General features: G+C 39.7%; 1 protein-coding gene across 2 annotated transcripts in view; it reads right to left on the reverse strand.

The window, feature by feature from the left end:
- Nucleotides 1-3,953: 3,953 nt before the first annotated feature.
- Nucleotides 3,954-20,855, reverse strand: part of LOC117469267 (cytosolic phospholipase A2 gamma-like) — a 52,081-nt gene continuing 35,179 nt past the window's right edge. For both annotated transcript variants that reach the window (XM_034113661.1, XM_034113662.1), the window contains 14 exons: nt 20,392-20,600; nt 19,817-19,927; nt 10,645-10,787; nt 9,688-9,874; nt 8,426-8,528; nt 8,155-8,295; nt 7,247-7,312; nt 7,003-7,065; nt 6,027-6,113; nt 5,401-5,484; nt 5,114-5,268; nt 4,856-5,027; nt 4,593-4,775; nt 3,954-4,503 (listed from right to left, as the gene is read on the reverse strand). In XM_034113661.1, coding sequence (XP_033969552.1) covers nt 4,603-4,775; nt 4,856-5,027; nt 5,114-5,268; nt 5,401-5,484; nt 6,027-6,113; nt 7,003-7,065; nt 7,247-7,312; nt 8,155-8,295; nt 8,426-8,528; nt 9,688-9,874; nt 10,645-10,787; nt 19,817-19,927; nt 20,392-20,586 — 1,680 coding nt within the window. In that variant the 5' untranslated portion in view covers nt 20,587-20,600 and the 3' untranslated portion in view covers nt 3,954-4,503; nt 4,593-4,602. The remainder of the gene's footprint in view (nt 4,504-4,592; nt 4,776-4,855; nt 5,028-5,113; nt 5,269-5,400; nt 5,485-6,026; nt 6,114-7,002; nt 7,066-7,246; nt 7,313-8,154; nt 8,296-8,425; nt 8,529-9,687; nt 9,875-10,644; nt 10,788-19,816; nt 19,928-20,391; nt 20,601-20,855) is intronic.

The raw sequence follows: 20,855 nt of genomic DNA on the forward strand, positions 1-20,855 counted from the left end.
GATTAGCATTCTAAAATTAGTTTAGCCACATATTCTAATGAGAACATTTTCCAGGTGTCAATCAATCTTAAAATAATATACCAACACCCACGACCATAATATGATAGACAATATGATGTAGATACAATGTATTACTATTTAATGGGAATAGCACTCTTATGTACTGCCTTTGCATGTGCTAAGCAGTACTTAACAGATGTGTATGAATATTTGATTTGTTTCTTCCTGTATTGACCTGTCTGTTTTTGGCTCTGTGTTTCAGCTGTAACTGTGTGTGGAGCAGATGTCAGCTGCTAAGTGCAGGTAAGTCCTGCTCACCATGTGATGTAGTGGTCAACAAACAGTGATACAGTGGGAGAAAAAGTTAACTTAAAGTATGACGATCACATTTTAAATCAGTAGTCCTTTATTTAGAATGAGATTTCCTAGCACTACATGTCCACTGTTCAGTATGCCCTCTCTATTGTTGTCTTATATTGCTTAGTGTTCATCAGATCCATACTCATACCTTATGCACTAAAGAAGATTGGTGCACAAGACCGTCCCCTTTGCCATTTTTGCCTTTACAATTACATATTCAACCCTGCATTATTGATGAGTTGGATGAGTAAGCACAACAGCTTAACAAGAATGTAATTTGCAAATTTGATGAGCATAAATATTGCAATGCCATATTTGGAATGGTTTCTTCCAATATCTAAACATTTATACCAACAATAACACATTAGGTAGACAAAGAAATACAAAGATGTACCAACTGGCTGTAGTAGTTTTCCTTACCACTACATCACTGGTGAAAATGTGTGCGTGCACCTGCAGAGCTCTTGTGTGTCCCCCCCCGGTCCAACCTGTCATGGCTGTCCACTCCAACTCGCTGTCAGCTTGAGTTTTTCAAGTGTTGGGGAACATTCAACGCTGTCGGTGAGTTTGTGACTCAGACAAACCATCGAGTGTTGAGTGTACCCTTACACTTGAGTTCACATCTGAAACACACACTGAGACGCACCTCGGATATGTGGCAGTGCATTTCATAAAGCTTCTACAGCCAAAGTGAACTCATCCCAGCTCTTCATTTTTCTCTTGCATGGTAATAACGCTGTTACACGTGACCATGGATGTATACAGATATAAAGGAATCTGAATACAGCGTTGGAAGCAGGGCCTATGAAAGTTGCTCAGTGGTCCATGCAGTCAGTATATCCTGACTGCTTCTCCCAGGGATTTACCGACGATTTTCACAATCCATCGAGCACCTTTAATCCTCTCCGTTGTATTGACTGTGTTTGCTCTGACTTTCTATGATATGTTTGCTTTCATCTTTTTGCCAAGTGCTTTTTAGAAAAACAGTTTTTGTGAACACATCCCATGTGTTTTCAAACCCTCAAGGAAGCTGTATTAGTTGGATGAACAAACTAAATGGCCTTCATCTTTATACAAAAAAACAAGGTGCTCAAGTAGACATAGCAATAGTCAAGAAATCAAGTAATAAAGACATCAATCCACAGGAACATGTTTCACCTTGTCAGAAAAACGGATGGAGTGAGCTCACAAAACAGTGATCGCTATTTTAAGTAATTAATTATTTTCTTAACTTTTCTTAAAGGTCCCATGTCATGCTTTTCTGGTTATTACCCGTCCCCTTGTGTGTTATGAAGGTTTTTATGTATGTAAACGGTCTGCAGAGTCACAAACCCTCAAAGTACACCCTGTAGTGAGTAAAACTCTAACACAGAAAAGACCTGTCTATGCTGCCCCAGAACGCCTCGTTGGAGATTTCTCTTTTTCCATTGTTTACTTCTTGGGTATAGTGACGTATTTCGGGTGTAGTTACGTCCGTGGAGCCGTTACGTTTGGACCAATCTGCGGACTTCCTCACACACACACACTCGGCGGGACGTTGCGAGGCTGCTGCGAGGAGCGGGACACTGTGAGCTGGCTCACTGGTGTGGGGTCTGCGAGACAGCGAGACACCGCGGAACTCAGCCTGGGCACACACACAAACTCCCAGCCAGGCTGCGGGTGTGTGTGTGTTCGGGCTGGGTTTCGCTGTGTCTCGCTGTCTCGCAGACGGCCACTGGGCTCACAGGGAGGGGGGGGCAGGAGCTCCAACAAGCCGTTTAGGACAGAGAGTGAATACCAATAGTGGTAAACCAATGGAATAGTGAGAAACCAATGTGAGTTTGGAAAATTGCACAATGTTAATTTATTCTAGTAGACCTCAACAATGGAATTATGATCAGTAGAAATGGCCATGACATGGGACCTTTAAGGCTGAAATGATATGTGGACTTTCAATTTGTTCCCAAATCTTGCACTAGAGCTGTGATAGGAATGTGTGTATAGAGTTGTCCAGAAATTAGTCCTAAACCCAGAAATAAGTTAACATTTTACCATTTCAGGGCTCCCTCCCTCCCAAGTCAGTGTTTTTGTTGTTGAGTTTTTGGTTTGATTCCCGAAATAAGCTCTGTGGTTTATGTTTTGTACTACATCATAAATACGTCAGTCAATACCCCATAAATGTCTGAATCTTTACGTGTCATAAAACAGCGGTTGCTAACAAGTGTCTAAATAAGACTACTTAATGTCATCATGCAGAACATAGCCACCTTTAGCTTAGTGGTGGCGACGTGAAGTAATGTGACCATGATGTAGTTTGTTTCTAGAGCTTAGCGCTTCAAATAATATACAAGTGGACATGTAAGTTTGCCACAAATCTTATTTTCTGCAATATTCCAAAATCCAATGGAAAAATTCCTATTGCTTTACTCCAGGATGCAAACCTCTGGTTTGACACACAAAAATACGTCATCATTGCAGCACTCTATTGTTTTAAGATGTATTACCTAAAAGTCACATGATCTTAAGTTGACATCTCAGTACGAAACAGGTAAAAAAGGGAAACAGATTTGGCTGTTCAATGAAAAGTCACTTGTTGAATTTGGTCTTAAAGGGCCCATGTCATGGCCATTTCCACTGATCATAATTCCATTGTTGAGGTCTACTAGAATAGATTTATATTGTGCATTTTTCCAAACTCACATTGGTTTCTCATACAGCATCTCTGTAAACTACGTGTATTCACTGAATTTCACTCTCTGCCTTTAACGGCTCGTTGTAGCTCCAATAGCTCCAGCCCCCACCCTCCCTGTGAGCACAGTGTGCTCTGATTGGTCGGGACGTTGTGAATCGCGCTGAGCTCCGTGGAGATGTTGTTTCCTTGTTTAGCGATACACAGCCAAACACAGCCAAACTCATCCTGAGCACACACAAACTCACATCCGAAGTAAAAACAATAAGTGTGGCTTGATATTGAGTAAGAAAAAGGTTGATAAACGCTGTGAGAATGGGTCTGCAGAGAGAATTTCGCCGCGATCCCAACTGTCTGTTATCAGCCTGCAGCCAGGGAGGAGAAATCAGCACAGCTGCCTGTGTGTGAGGAAGTCCGTGGATTGGTCAATTTGGACCAATCAGCGGGGGCTTAACGTAACGGCTCCGCGGACGTAACGTAACGGCTCCACGGATTGGTCCATTTCGTTCCGGGTACGGCTTGACATCATGCCGTACCCGGAACGAAATGGAAGAATCAAATGGGCAGTGACGTATCTCCAACGAGGCGTTTTGGGGAGGGGACTCTGTGTTAGAGTTTTACTCGCTACAGGGTGTACTTTGAGGGTTTGTGACTCTGCAGACCGTTTACATGCAGAAAAACCTTCATAACACACAAGGGGACGGGTAATAACCTGAAAAGCATGACATGGGCCCTTTAACTGCTTTCTACATTTTGTCTAAAGCTCAACAATCCATCTGTTATTCCACGGTTCGGTTCCTTTCTGGGAAAACCCCCCCTCCCTCTCTTTCCCCAGCGCAGGTTCCCGGTTCACATTCATCGCTGTCGGTGGGTTGGTGACACTGTCAACTCGTCGAGCGATGAATGACAACCGTGTCCATGCACGGCCACGTTTACTGAAGTGATGTTGTTTATCTGTGTAAGCGGTTTGCAGCTGCCCAGTTGAAGGGTTGTCTTTTTGAATAAGAAATATTTTGTCAAAAAAAATCAGGACATCGATAAAGACTTTGGAACAACATGTTGAACTTGTGGTCTATTTTGTTTTATTACGCAATAAAGAGTCATTTCTACCATAAATAGCTCCAAATGTCATTTTTCAACAAATACAATACTGTAAAGAATGTGAGTATCTATCAGGGTTGTCCTCAGAAACGTTACTGATACCAGTCAGAACATCTTGAACATAGACTGACCTCTAGTGTTTCATTTACGTTACTACATCTAAATAATACAGGATTATTTCAGTCATGTTTAAACATAAATATGGTTTCAAATGAATGTGAAATCAAACAATTTAACACAGTGTTTAAGCAATAAATAATTTAAACTAAAATATTGGATCATATATCAAATCATTGGAAACATGTTTTCCCATCAATGCCTCAATGTTTGTGTGGAACAAACGGTATTAAGGTAGAGGTCAGACTACTGAAGACCTGTCAAAGAAAAAGAAGGATATTAGTATATTACATTTTTGTCAATTGGGTCAATCTGTTAATTAATTGGTGTGTATTTATCCACTTACACTGACTGCCCTACATCTTCTTGTGTCTGCGGCGAGAGGCCTTGTAAATCTCCATAAGCAGAGTGTCCTTGTTGTTCCTGATGTTAGCTTTCGCCGTCTCCAACACAAACTCAATCCTCTCCTGGTTTAAGGGAAGCTGGAAGGTGGAGAACTCCTTCATCTTTGCTTGGACTTCCTCCACATCTGGACCAGAACAAAATCATTTAGCACCAGGAACATATTTGACATCAGAGTTTTGTGTTGTGTCCTATGGTGCAACAAACCTTTACAGTTGTGTCTGTTGAAGAGCGGAATGTAAACGATGGTGGGTTCCTTGTCTTTTCCCTCGAACACATAGCAGTCCTCCGGCCAGTCTTTCTCCTCAAAGATCCTGTCGTCTATCTCTGGGAAAGGCTTCTTCATTGCCTTTGCGTAATCTCTGGCCACACTCAGCGTCTGTGCAGAGAACAGCTAGTTTATAACGCATCCGCCAGACCGGGGCTCCATCAATATACAAAACACCAGCAAGCCCCCTGCCTCACCTCGAAGGTTTGACTAGCCCCCGAATCAAGAGTGATGAGGAGGTCTGCATCTCTCTTTTCACCCAGGAAGGGAGGGAAAGGCATGTTCATCATCAAACCCCCGTCTATCAGCTGCAGATGCTTCTCTCCGCTGATGCATGACGGCACCTCAGCACCTTCCCAACAACACAAAGCACAATATAGTAACTGCTCGTTCTGGTTGATTGTTTCTGGCCATCTGTCTGGCAAATCGCAGTATTGTAAATGTGATTAATGTACAGGTTTTAGGCTTAGTGACAGAAGTTCACCTGGGTATTGGTAGAGGAAGTTTTCAGTTGTTCCCCATTCCCAGTTTCCAATCATAGGGAGGCCTTTTTGTATCATCCAAGAGACTGAAAACAGAGCACAACCAAATGAAGTGAGGTACTTTCTAAAATATGTTGTTTGCCACTTGGCGGCAGCAAAACCAGCTGTAAAAACATCTTCCAATCAATGCAGAAGTTATGAAGCAACTTTAGGATTGTTGTGCTTGTTTTCATCTAATGACTGTAGGCCCTCTCATTGTAGCTCTGTCTTTGGTCTCCACAATCTCTTATGGAACATTTCTGTCTCTTTAGCTGCTCAATTCTCCACCATGTTCACCACCACAGCTCTGTGTCTGTCTGTGGTTTGATGCTGAGCTAAAAGAGTACTAGAAAGTATTGCTTGAATCAAGTTTTTGGATTAAAAGCTTTCTGTTAAACATTGCTATGTAAAAGAAAACCCAATCCAATATTACAAAAATCAATAAATCAAAGAAATGATGATTGAGAATAAATCCTCCCTCTAGTTAAAGTATTTTCTGTGCCAGCAGTGGGACAGATGCTAAAAAAACAATTGCTTTGGTAAAAAGGTTGCAGAGCACAAGCGATAGTTACAGAATATTAGAACTGACCTTTCTCTTGGACTGGTCCTTCACTTAGACTATCGCTCCAGGTCTGTAACGGTTCCATCACTTTCTGACGCCCCTGCTCAAGGATCCCTTAAAAAATAAAAATCATTGTTGATGTCATGATGATAGTTTTTGTATTTAAAGGTGGGGTGAGTTTGAGAAACCGGCTCGAGATACACTTTTTGTTATATTCCATGGAATGCTCTTAACATCCCGATAGCAATGAATATCTTAAGTGCTTTGACAAAAAATCCATAAAAAAATTTCATCTGTGGAAGCCGTAGTACTGTAAAAAGTACGACCAATCATTTTAGCCGGCCCGGCTAAAATAACTGGATGGCCTACCTGCCTGTCAGCCTTCCATCAGTGCACAAACTTATCTCGTGCCCTCATTGGTCATGTGCGCGTTCGTGTGTGTTGGAGGAGGGGCTCTGTAAGGAAGTGGCAGATTTTTCCCGGCTGTGTATTTTCAAATTCTAGCGATCTCGAGCTGGTTTTTCCGAAATTACCTACCCCACCTTTAAAGTTCCCCGTTTTATTTTGAAATGTATTTTCTCTTTGTGTCCAGTTTTACTTCCTGACTGTCTGATTGTGTTCACCTGCTGCAACAGTGTCCCCCCCCCCCCCTCTCCAGCTGTGTGTTGTCTCTGTGATCAGTCTTGTGTGTATTTTGGTCTGTCTTCCCTTGTGTTCTTTGTTAGATCGTCGTCTATGTTCCTGCCTGTTTCCCCAAGTTCCTGTCTGCGTTTCTGCTCCTGTTCCTCATGCCCTCTGGTTTCTACATGTTTAGTTTTCTCTTGTTTTAGTTTTACCTGGTCTGGTCCCCCCCTTTTTATCAGATTTTTAATTGGAATTGTATTACCAACTTCCTGTGTTTTACTGCGTTTGGGTCCTATCGGTTACCAAATCCTTGACAGTTGAGCCATTTTGGTGACCCCTAAACTGCTTATGTACATCTTCACAATCTTTGTTGTTTTACCGTCCAGTGATTTCTTCATGTTTTTCATCTTAGACAGAGCAGTGTTAACCGAACCCACCAGACCTGAGTACACACACACACACACACACACACACACACACACACACACACACACACACACACACACACACACACACACACACACACACACACACACACACACACACACACACGGTAAGTTATTGTCATGAAAAATGGTTCTGTTCATTTGTTTGAATTTGAGTGAAAAAAATAACATTTGTACCTTTCATCCAGTCAGGGCAATAGATTAGCATTGACTCTTCATCTGCTAAAGCGCTGGTCATTATACCTGCATGACAAAGCAGACATAGAATGCACACACTGTAAAAAAGACTTGTGCTGCAGTACCAGCTTCTAGCTTTTAGTTTGATATGCACGAAGGACTGGGTTTAAACAAGCCCGAGGCCACCATACGTACCGTCAGATAGAGCTCATATTTATATGTGTGACTTTGTGCTGGTAAGGGATTCTTTTCATCTTGTGAAGGAGCCAGGTTACCCCCGTTAATGCTAAGCTAAGCGAATCGCCTGATACTGACTTTGATATGCTGTAGGAAGAATAAATCACAAGTGATCAGATTTAACTGTAGGGTTATTATATTTTGATCATACTTTCATAATGTTGGAGGCCTGCAATAATTATAAAAGATCTTGCAGAGTTTGATAAATCTTAAACGTATTCCCTAGAATAAGTCAAAGTCCAGAAACACTGGATCATTCCACAACAGCATTATCGTTACTGTGCTTTGTCGGGTAAAAGTGCATTTCTTTCAAATTGCCAAACCCCAGATTGGTAGAGCAGGCATTTAAAAACAGGATTTTTTTAAATGAGATTCTGCTCACCCTGTCGATGTTCTTTTTTCTTTAAGGACCGGTTTTCTGCACATTAAAACGTATTCTTGATACGTTATTGTTTTAAGAAATCTTTTTTTTTTCTGGATATTTCACCTGTTTTTAATTTAAACATAACAAGAAACTTAACTTGTGATCAAGAGAGACACTATAGAAAAAGATAGACCGCTTTTGACTTCCATAATAAACAAAAAATCAAAGCACTACCTTGCACCTTCAAGGCTTCCGTACAAGTTGCACATATTTCTACATTTTTAGAAGACAAAAGAGACGGACGTACCTTGCATCTGGGTCATGTCCATCTCCGTCTCTTTACCTTCAGGACCCTCATCATAGTTTGAGCTGCCCACATGAGAGGTGTTAATGAAGAGACCCAGATCTGTGAAGCCAGCCTCATGAGGAGTCAGCTCAAACCATTTACCTGAGGACAAAACAGGCACACAGAGCCGGAAAGACACTTTAAAAATACACTACTCTGACCTTTATGACTGTTGATGCAACTTTTCACAGATTGAGAACTTTTGTGTTGTGCACAGTTATGTGCTCAGTACCTCTTACAGGGCCGTTTTTCAGGCACTTTTTGTTTACTGCGTTGTAGATGGGATAGGGGTTGAAGGTGTTCATGCGATCATCAGAGAGACGTCGAAGGACCAACTGCCAAAATAACAAAACATTAGCTCAGTGAAACTATGAACCTATACATTTAAATGTTGTCTCTTTGGTTACATTAATATAACACATTCAGATTTTTATCTTTTAAAATCATAACCTAATTGCAAGGTAAGTGTGTCTCGTTTGTAGCTGTACGGAAGCCTTGAAGGTCCATGTTAGTGCTTCGATTTTTAGTTTATTATGGAAGTCAGAAGCAGTCTATCTTTTTCTGCTTAACCTTAAGACTGATAACACCTTTTTAATCATAAAACAGCAAAAGCAGGTTAACACTCATTTTATTGATTTGTATTAATTAATAGTAAAACATGTATTTTCTTGCTGTTTTTGTATACAGTAATTTGATCATTATTTAGTGTCATTATTTAAGGTAATTTGAGTAATTGCTTATGCTTTTATTTTGAAGGCAGCCTCAGGCATTGATTGATTTGGGTGTTTTTGTTTTTATCAGGGCAAGCAAAGAAGGTTAAAACCATTGTTTATTGATTGTCAACAAAGAATAACCTATGCAAACGATATTCTTGCACAACATCCAAAGTGTGTTTCAGAATCAGAATACCTTTATTAGTCCCACACAGGGGAAATGTACGTAGTTACAGCCGCAAAAAGAGCCACAGACAGCTTAATGTTACATATGTTACATATGCATGAAAAAGTACTAAGTTATGATATAATACAAAATATAATAAAAAATAAAAAGTTACATAATTTTCAAAATACACATCCTGTAACAGTTCTTAGAAACAAGTAAATCAAATGCACTAAAGAAAGAAATCAGGACTGTAGAATAATTTCATTCCCATTAAATAATTGGACCGCCAAGCTGCCTGTCTACCTGGCATGTTCGTTGTTAAGTTAATAATTATATTGTTGGGGATTTTCAGTGTTGATGACATAGAGATTTCCTCACTGGATTTAGCGACTTTTGGAGCTAACGATGCTAGCTACTTTCATTGGAGAGGAACTGGCAGCATTTGGGATGGTTTTGCTTGCCTCTTTATTACATTTGTTAGTCTACTGCTTTATTTTGTCTTAATCCGTACCGTCCCCTTTGCTTACTAAAGCAGAACAAATACTAAATGTTGCTAGTAAAATTCTAGAGAATCACAAGATGCATTCCATTCCATTAACCATTTTACTTTACCTGTTTGGTGATGGCAGCAGAGATGAAGACCCCCCAGATGTCACTAAGAGAGAAGCGCTTATCCTTAGCCTTCTGGCCCAGCCAGGACACGACCTCTAGTGGTTTGACCCCGGGGGCCGAGAGCCTGGACACGGCTCGGTCCATGTTTCTGCTCCACTGTGGGTCGCTGTACAGAGAGTACATCGCCCTGAGAGAGGAAGAGTCAAAGATTCACTCACAGAAAAAAGAACTGACCATGACAAAAATATGTCACATCTTCGCTTCAACTCCTCAACTTCCACAAAATGTAACTTTTTTCAACTTTGATTCATCTATTTGTCAAATAGTTGTTAAGGTGCTTTGAAACTATAGTGTGGTTTTGAAACATGCTTTTATTTGATTTGTTGTATTAATCTTTAAATCCCAACAACAATCACTATTTCAAAAAAGAAAGACGTCCGATATCTGCGTCTGTCGTGGGACTGTCCAATCATTTCCTTCCAATTAAATGATTGGACCACCAACCTACTTGTCTGTCTGGCATGTTCGTTGTTAATTTAATAATGTTCATTTTTGGGGAGTAGACCTGGTGACTATCAGTGGATTTAGCGGCTTTTGGAGATAATGATGCTAGCTAAATGTAACTCTGTTCAACTTTCTTTATCTCTTTGTCAAATAGTTCTTACTATTACATTGCATTGATGTCTTCTTGCTCTTTCATATATATTTTTCAATATACTTTATATGGCACATTTTTGGAAAAGGGCGTGTTACTGCCCGGACCATTTAAAAATAATATTTCGTTTTTTCTGTGGCTGTATTTTGTGTCATTCCAACAAATTAGTTTGTTAAATTATATTGTTAATCAAAGAGTGTAATAAAGGCAAATATGATCTCCTAACCATGTTATCTCTGATATACTGTATTTGGCACCAGTCAAGTACTCCAGTAGTGTAGTGTGCATATCAAAGTGTTTACAAGGCAGTTCCAGAAACTCCTCCCAGGTAGATAACAGTGTCCAACAGGCCTTCCTGTTCCAGCTGATCGAGGGACCCCACCAGACTCACAGAGGCCCTCTGACCCCCGCCGGACCCCAAGATTGCAACGTGAGGGACTGAATCCTTGAAGGAAAGAGAGAGGTAAACAAAATAGAGGAAACAGGTGAGTGCAGAAATGGAAAAAGTGTTTTAAAGTTCTGCTACCAGCAATAGAAGCAGAGACAGGACAATATTTTCCAGAAGTGTGTCACCCAACTCCACTACTACTGTATTTGAGTATTTCCATTTGTTTTCTACTTTGTACTTCTACTCCACTTACATTCAGAGGTAAATCATGAACTTTTACTCCACTACATTTATTTTGTACCTTTAGTTACTTTACAGATTTGGATTAATGATGTGAAATATAATCAAGTCAGCACAATGACTACTACTTTTGTACTTTTACTCGAGTAACATTTTGATTGTAGGACTTTTACTTGTCACAGAGTATTCCTACACAGTTTTTTTCCTACAGTACTTTTTCCAGCTCTTGTCTCTGCAGCAAGGTCTTAAAAAATGGGGGTCCGGCCCGGGGACATAATGTTTATGAATTTAGGGACTTTTAAAACAACATTCAACATTTGAATTCTTGAAATATTCCCGATTTATGACCAAATTATCATGAGCTATAGAACATTATGTTGGTGCTACTTATAAGCAAATGATAGCATTCTAACAAGCTAAATTAAAATGTAGAAAATAGTAGCGTTTAATAACAGCTTTGTTATTGTCATGTTAGCATGCTAGCATTAGCTCAAAGCCCTGTTGTGCACTCGCAGTACAGTGCTGCTAGCATTACCAATTATCCTGGTATGATTAAAACATTTCTACTGCTGCTGTTGACTAGGAAGCATATATGCCTAATAGGAATAATACAGATACGTGACTGCTAAGAAATCTTTGTTTGTGCTACGAAGAACCTTATCTTCCTTATTTTTAGCATATTGATAGAACATTGTGTAAAGACTAAAGGACTGAAGCTCACCAGTAGTATTAGTAACAGTAGTCAACAAAGATAGCATCCACCTTGGCCTACAGTGGAATATCTTATTAAACATTGCATGGTTTACAATTACATTTGGACATTTATGTTCAAGGATCTGAAAGACTTAGGTGATCCCCTGACTTAACATACATTACCATCATTCCATTCCTGGGGTTGTTAACCAATAACTAATGACAACAGCCTCAGCTTTGTTTCATCTTAAGGGCCAAGCAGGAAATGTAAACTAAACTAAAATGTTGAACATGGTTTACCAATACAGTTTAAGTTTTCCATGGCAGCATGTTAGCATTCTGACTTTAGCATTTAGCTCAAAGCATTGCTTAAGTACAGCCTCATTGGTTCTCCAGCAAGGCTGTAGATTCGTATTGTTTCAGAATGACCATGGAAATAATGAGTTGGTGATAAAAAGATACACAAAACACTACTCAATCTGAGTTGACTTGTGTTAGAAATTAAAATCAATGTTTTATGGCATAATTTAGTCTAAAACATACCGTCAGTTTAAAAGCAGTCTTATGAAGAACTCATTGATTTCAGTATTGTGTTCACACCTTAAAAGGTGTGAAAGGAGGGATTGTTAGAAATTAAAATAAATGTTTTATGGCATAATTTAGTTTAAACATTACGTCAGCTTAAAAGCAGTTTTATTCTGAAAATCCTTCATTTCCGGTTAGCATTAGCATGTGGCTAACGTTTTGAAACCGTGAATTGAAGGTGAAATGACATGTGATGTTGTACACTAAACACACTGGGATTAGCACTCATTTATTGACGCTGAATAACGTTTATCAGGGAATGTTTAAATAACCACAGACACCAGAAGGATGTAATTTAGCAACAAAAAAAGGCAGGAATTGCATTGGACCCGCCCCCCCCGACGACGCTGGCCAATAGGAGAAGACCTGAGATGACAACAGGAAGACCAAGCCAAGAAGCATGGATCAAAGCCGGACGGCCCTCTTGGTATGGACCTGAAAAAATCGCTATGAACAGAGCTGAAAAAAGAAAACAGAGAGTTACAAGACTGGTACTCTATCTGGAAGATGTCCGCCAAGGATTGACAAACAGCTTATATATGGTAGAAGCAGAAGATCTGCCAGTAAATGAAGACACAGCAGAAATAACAGAAGAGGCTCCAGTTATCCAAACTCCAAAGCCGTATCCAAGCCTGACCGAAGTGTCTCCTCCCGACATATCAGAGAACAACCCTTCTCACCAAGCTTCAATTCAAGCCCCAAATGTGAAAGAATTGGCGTATGAGGTAAGAATCCTATCCAGTGTCAACCAGCTGATGGAAGCAGAACTCGGCAGAAGAATGGAAGAACTCAGCAGAAGAATGGAAGAACTCGGCAGAGGAATGGAAGAACTCAAAAGAAGAGAGGAAGAAAGACAAAGACAAGAACATGAAGAAAGAAAAAGATGGGAAAAAGAACAAGAAGAGAAACAATTCCGAACTGGTTACTCTCCTGAAACAACACATTCCGCAGAAGAAAGACAACGGGCAGATGAAGCCCATAAAGACATGATGGCAGACAGACACCAGAGAGAAAGGAGAGAACAAGAACAACAAAGAACTCAAAGATGGGAAGACTCTCAAAGAACACGCCGAACAAACTACTCTCCAGACAAACAAAATTACAAAGGACACGATGACAGCGACAGTGCACATTCTGTAACCAGCAGACACTCAGTATGTCCGGAAGACACACAGCAACAACAGACCAGGGGCACTGTACATAGCGTCATGCCATTGATAGCGGCTGGAAGAGGAGGATTTGACTACCAACCATGGACTCACAGGGACATGGAATCATTAGTGGCAAAGCTACCTCCACTCACCCAAGGAGGTCAGAAGTGGGTGAAAGATCTGGAGAAGTACACTGGCCAAGACCACCTGTGCTTGGGAGACATGAGGGCACTGCTTAGACGGATAGAAGGAAGACTAGAGGCAAGAGCAGTAGATTCCAAGGCCCAATGCACTAACTCTCCAGATGACACTTCATTCAACAATATCAGGTCGAGCTATTGGGCTGCTATCCGTCACATCTACCCGACAACACGCAGTTTACATGCCCTCACCAGCCTGAGAAAAGAGCAGGGGGAAGATATGCATACCTTCTTGAAGAGATGTGAAGGAGTGTGGGAGGACAGCACGGGAGAACGACATGATCTTTCTCCATCTGTTGAAATGTTGTGGAAGAACGCTGTCATTAAAGCCCTTCCCCCATCAGTGCAGGCATGCCTGGGAGATGTGGTGGGATTAGACACTAAACCCATTGAAGAATGGAGACAACATCTCATTCACCACGATATGAAATACCAGGCAACACAGAGGGAAAATGATGAAGACGACAAAATACTAGCGAGAAGACTCTTGAAGATACAAATAGCTGAGAAAGATACCGAAGCTAATAAAAACAAGAAATCGACAAAGCAGATGGCCATACTAGCAGAGAAGGCAGGGCGGACACCTCCAACAGTTCAAACTCAGGAAGAACCAGAGAATCAAATGCAAAACCAACAAAGCGGAGGAGGAAGTTTCAGAGGAAGAGGTTTCCAAAATGGTGGCTGCTACACATGTGGTCAGACGTCACATTGGTCCAAAGAATGTCCACAAAACCAAGTTCAGCAGACACCTGTGTATCTTCCTACCCAAGTACAGCCACAAGCACCGCAGTATCTTCCCACACAATTCCAGCAACAGCAAATACCTGTGTATCTTCCTACCCAAGTACAGTCACAAGCACCGCAGTATCTTCCCACACAATTCCAGCAACAGCAAATACCTGTGTATCTTCCTACCCAAGTACAGCCACAAGCACCACAGTATCTTCAACAGCAAACACCTGTGTATCTGCTTCATATGTGGAGATTGTAGACATTTGGCCAGAGATTGCCCCACTCTGCAATATCCACCACAATCGAGCACCTCACAATACAGAGGAGAACCAGTGTCGGATATTAGAAAAATTGAGGCGGAAGCATATGCCAGGTCCATGATGAATATTTCTGTTGGATCAGGGGATTGGGTAAATGTAAAAAATCCACAAGATGAAGTCGTTGCAACATGTATGGAGTGGACCATGGGAAGTTGTAGAACGCACTGCAGATGCACTCCGGATCAGAGTTAACAAAGGAACATGTTGGCACCTTCTTACAAATTGTGTAGCCGTACCGCAACATTACCTGAAACGGCACGGCAGTTAGAACTGATTTTGAAAAAACTGGTACAATACAATAAGGAATTGAACATTTTTAGGAACGACAGCACCAGGAGATGAATAAACTCAAGAATCCGTAGAGTGTAAATACATAGAGAAAAAACACATTTTTACACTCAAACTATTTGCACGTCATAGACAAGGAATTTAGATAATATAAACAAATGTTCACCAAAAGTAATGAGTATAATAGAAAGTAGACATAGGCCTACACTTGAGTCAATTTACATTACTGTGGTCTGATTAGTGTGCTCTGCAGGTTTTATACTATTGTTCTAAGTAACAGTGGGATTTTAAATATTGGAGAAAGTATGGAGATGTTCTTTCGTAGTGTGTGAAATATGTGATGCTTGAAACATGTAAGTATTTCAATTTATAGGAAGAGTTATGTTGGGTAAATATGTAACAATGGTTGAAATAATTTTTAGAAGTTTTTGGAATAACATTCCAAATATAGTATTCCAATCTAAAGTATTGGTTTCACCATTGTGGCATAGTTATTACCATAGGAGGGCTTTAAGAGGGAAATATGAAATGACTTCTGTTTTTAAATCCTTGATAAAGGAGGGAGTAATTGTTGCATGTTCGGACACCCAAGGTTCCACACACTGCTAAAGAGGTTAACGTTGTTTTTTAAGTAGACCAGAATTGAAGATACATGAGTATAATGAGCTATGAAATACATAGCAGAGCTACACGGATCCTAGTAATGGTTTGACTCAAGATAATAGTTATGTACACAGGTTTCTGAAATAGATCTATTAGACATTTTAATACTAATTAGGTGTAAATGTATTGCAGTAGTAGTAGTACTATAAGGAAGTGAGTTTTGTACCAAGTGTCAGGAAATATGGGAAGCAGAAGTCCCAATGAAAAGTTAATACCATCTTGAAAATCATAGTTGAAATTGTGAATGAATAAGGAATGGCGCTCCGCATATGACATATTTTTGTAGATAAAGGGTACCCGCCTATGTTGATTTACCTCTGAAAAGACTCTGCAGAGCACGACATGGCCAAAAGACCGAGACCAAATTACCTTTGACCCTGACTGACAGTGTGACAAAAGCACTGTCAATGACTGACTCTGGGGTGTACCTGACCGAACCTGACTTGACAACCAGACGGTATGAGTGTGAATGAATGTGATCAGTGTAACTGCATGATTCTAAAACAAAAACTAACCAAGCATGGTTTTGGACTAACATATTATTTTGGAGCTCCAAGGGAAACGAGAGGTTTCCTAAAAATTCCACAAAAAGGGGAAACCGCACATGTGACCCATTTCTAATCTACTTGATGATATTTTACTCCCACAGGAGTTGGCCGTTTGCAAATGTAAACTCAAACTAAAATCTGAAGATTCTGTTTCTTTTAGGACTGAAGGACGGAGAGAAACACTTATTTTCACTGAAGTGTTTACTGTGGAAACAATAATAATGGATGTAAAATTGTAAATAATGTTCGCTATGTCCCTAACCAATATTTACCTGAACGTTTTCTTTCCCCTCCCCATTACAGGATTTTGTTACACATGAGTTCATGTGTAAAAAGGGGGGGAGTGTGTATAAATGTATAATGTATAACATCAACATGGCTGTAAAATTCACAATTTAAATGTTTCTTTTAGGGATTGACTGAGCATTGAATGATAGTTTCAGAATTAACCTGCTCCATATCTGGGGATAAGATACTGTTTGATGAATGTTGACATGTTTCTAAATATTGATTGCATTTTGAACAGGTAACACAGATGCAGAAGCAGTGGCCAAGGGGCTACTGTGAGAGATGTAATTCCAGAATAGAATACAGAAGAAGTTGACCTGTGATAATGAAACTATTTTGTAATATTTTAACAGACATTAGAGTAACTGAGGTTTGAAATATAGAAAGAACATATCACAGTTAAGTTAAGCTAAAACATAGTAATGTAATGACACAGAATTTAATTTAGACAACATCTTGTAACTAGCCTGGTAAATAGATGTAAAAGCCATGGACTTTATTGTTTAGGTTATTATGGGGATATACATTTAATTTAAATTCATAATAGAAAGACATTTGATGACAGTATGTTGGAATTCTGCATTCATTTTTCAGCTTGATGATAGACAGGTAGAAGCAGTATTGCCAGGTGAAATTGATGGGATTTCTGCACACGAGCCAAGCAGAGAATGACGTACCTTATAGGACAGATACACTCAGGAAACCACACTCTGACAGCATCATGACTTCAGTTGTTTTTGAATCCATAATGAAATTGTATTACATAATGTTAGTGTGTGTCTTTACCACAAACAGGAATAGTTCATTGTTATATTTAGATTTGAGAAAGATTACAAGGATTTTATTTAGGAACAACACAGATGCTCATCAGACATTTCCGAGCTATTGAAATATGTTATTTAGTTCACCATGAAGATGTTTTATTTTTTTGTAACTTATGCCAAGTAGTAAGATTCAGATATCAGCAGGTTCTGAATTATTATTCCTCTGTCCCATAACCAACAAGAATGTGGATGGGGAGAACTATATCTGCTGTAACCAGATAAAAACAGACCGATAGAATGGCGCTAGAATTTAGTTGAAAAAGGGGGTGTATGAAAAAAAAAAAAAAAAAAAAAAAACTGAAGAGGATAAGATTTAGCTATTTTCAGATAGTTTAATCCTTATATTTTGTAAAAGAACAAGTGCCTTAACACTGAATGTGGTATGAGAACGGTGTCTGTGAAAGGAGGGAGAAAGAAATGTTCAAATACCAAGGTAATTGCTGCTATTTTGAATAGTGATATTGAATGTTAAAACTAGAAGTTTAAGCACAAGGGAAAACTGTTATGTTGAAGACCAACCGAAGTATTTTTTGCATTTTTGATGACGGTTATTTGAACCATTCCATTTTGATAGTATGTTTTTTATATGAGTTATGTACTATGCAAAGTTCAGATGAAGAACTCATTGATTTCAGTATTGTGTTCACACCTTAAAAGGTGTGAAAGGAGGGATTGTTAGAAATTAAAATCAATGTTTTATGGCATAATTTAGTCTAAAACATACCGTCAGTTTAAAAGCAGTCTTATGAAGAACTCATTGATTTCAGTATTGTGTTCACACCTTAAAAGGTGTGAAAGGAGGGATTGTTAGAAATTAAAATAAATGTTTTATGGCATAATTTAGTTTAAACATTACGTCAGCTTAAAAGCAGTTTTATTCTGAAAATCCTTCATTTCCGGTTAGCATTAGCATGTGGCTAACGTTTTGAAACCGTGAATTGAAGGTGAAATGACATGTGATGTTGTACACTAAACACACTGGGATTAGCACTCATTTATTGACGCTGAATAACGTTTATCAGGGAATGTTTAAATAACCACAGACACCAGAAGGATGTAATTTAGCAACAAAAAAAGGCAGGAATTGCATTGGACCCGCCCCCCCGACGACGCTGGCCAATAGGAGAAGACCTGAGATGACAACAGGAAGACCAAGCCAAGAATCAAGGATCCATGCTCCGGACCCGGGTTGCATTCGAATAGTCCATTTAGCTTAGGAACCTTCCTAACGGAGTGAAATGACCCGGAAGTCCCTCAGTGGCAGCCATGATAAGTGCCGTTCGAATTCTCTAAATTAAAAGGAAAGGAGGTTTCAAACTTCCTTTATAACCTCCTTTAGCTTAGGAACCACTGGACCTCCCTAACCGAAAGGAGAGGAGAAAATGCTGCCCCACAATGCCTTGCGGCCGCAGCATTTGCCGTCACACAACAGTCGGCCGTTCACGGAAACAACCGATTATGAACGAGAAATGATATCATGAAAGTTACGGTGCTTATTAAGCATTTTAAAACGTATGTGGTAAGTTGCCAAAGTGCTTTGTTTTGAACGTTCATCAGTATTATAATTAAAAAGAGAAATATGAACGTTAGTTTTTACTGAAATGATCAAATAAAGTCAACATTTCACAGTCTTTACTGAGCTGTGTGGGGTTTGTTCAACTTTTAAAAGATGTTTGAATGGTGATATACACAGTGATAGATGTTAAGGACTAACCGTTATAATAAATACATTTGTATTGATTTTAAGATCTTTTCATACAATCATACGTATTGGGATCATTTGTATTAATGTGGACCGGAGGGAGAGGGTGACGAGCATGAGTTTCACTTTCCTTTTTTATTTCAATTCCAACTTTGGTCATGAAGAATATGTTTCTCTGTTGTCCCCTTTCATAAAGCATAAAACAACAGCATCAGAGCACGGTGCAGAGTCTCTAGATGAGTTTACAGTAGTCCCTCGTTCTTATTAAACATCCATGTTGTAGTCCGCTGTATAGAAAACTGTAGTTTCCATAGTTTCCCCACAGCAGCAGACGCACATTTATGACGTCCGCTGGCGCATCATAAACACGTCGGATAGTGAAAGTGCAGTCGGATTCTCTAAAGTGCCGCAGTCTCTTCTCCTAAATCCTTTTGAATTCTCCTATCCACTATCCCTTAACCCCATGACGTTTCACTCCGAGGTCAAGGAATAGACGATAGGGTTAGAACTTAGGAGCTGTTTTTTTGGAGTATTCGAACGCAACCCTGGGCTGACCAAGACATGGGGAGAGTGTCTCCGCTTGCAATTTCATTTGTAAACCACCGCATCTTTAGTGTAATTAAATGCTGTTAACTTTTATAAGCTTGCCTTGACTCTTTTCAGTCTCTCCTGCTCTCGGGGTTCAAGAATATCTAATACTTGCCATTATGAAAACTGGTTTAAAGCATTTATACTACATATGCAATGCATAGTCAGAAGTGTGCATACGTGCAAAGTATCAATGTAGAACTACTCAAAGAAAGTAAATATATCTGACATATGTATTTAAAAGTAACATTCCCTCAGTCATACCAGTGTACTCTTGATTCCCAGCTTGTTGAGTGCCTTCAGAGCGACTTGTTTCCTCTTCAGGAGAAACTCCTGCTCCCCGGCAGACAAGGACAGGGACTGACGCACAGAATGCTGCAACACAATCAGGACAGTGTTATATGGTGCACAGAAATGAAAGGGCCTGTTAAAAGGGATGATTAAATTGTTTACTAAAATGCTAAACCTTTCCACATTGACTTTACTTTAAAGGATATTTGGAAAAAACAGTAATCTAATAAAACATTGACACAACACATACAGATAGTTAATCAATTTCATTCATATCTTGTTATACACTTTATGTTTAACCCTTTGAGTTTCAATTTATTCTGATAAATGTTCTGTTACATTTCATTTTGTTTTTACTCTTTCATCTCAAAGTCAACTTGTGGCCTTGGAAACCACAGTTATTAAAAAAAATAGTTTCCTAACAGCATCCGGACTCATAGAAATCTACAAGCTGGGATCAAACATGATAAACACACATCTTCAGGACTAAGAAAACTGCATTCACTGGATTTATATCCTGAACAGACACATTTCCTTCATTCCCTCACCTTGAAAACATATGTTGCATTTGTGTCTGTGGTGTTAGCAGGAGTCGGCATCATCTCTTCTCTTGATTCCTCTTCCATCTGAGGAGTGACTGTTGTCATGTTCGTCTTGTTGTCCAGAGGATGTCCCATCGATCCAAACATCGCAGTCCAAGCACAGAGCAGCACAGCAACCCAGCGGACATTTACACACAGCATGGTTGGAAGTTATTCTGGAAAGTAGATACCAGTGTAAAGTCAATGACTGAGCTTCCCTCCTTTTTATATTCCTCCCTCACTCATCTTCATCACTTGTTAGAATCCCATTGATGTCACAGATCACACAGTAACATAACAAATAGTTTGACACACATCTTCCCAGAGAACAACATGCACATCTAAATGTCTTTCTGCTATCTAGAACAACTGCAAGACTATAAACATAACATGACTCAGCGAGAAAAGTCAGTTCCCATGGATGAAGGGTA

The sequence above is a fragment of the Trematomus bernacchii genome, unplaced genomic scaffold (assembly GCF_902827165.1).
Source record: "Trematomus bernacchii unplaced genomic scaffold, fTreBer1.1, whole genome shotgun sequence".
Classification (NCBI taxonomy): Eukaryota; Metazoa; Chordata; class Actinopteri; order Perciformes; family Nototheniidae; genus Trematomus; species Trematomus bernacchii.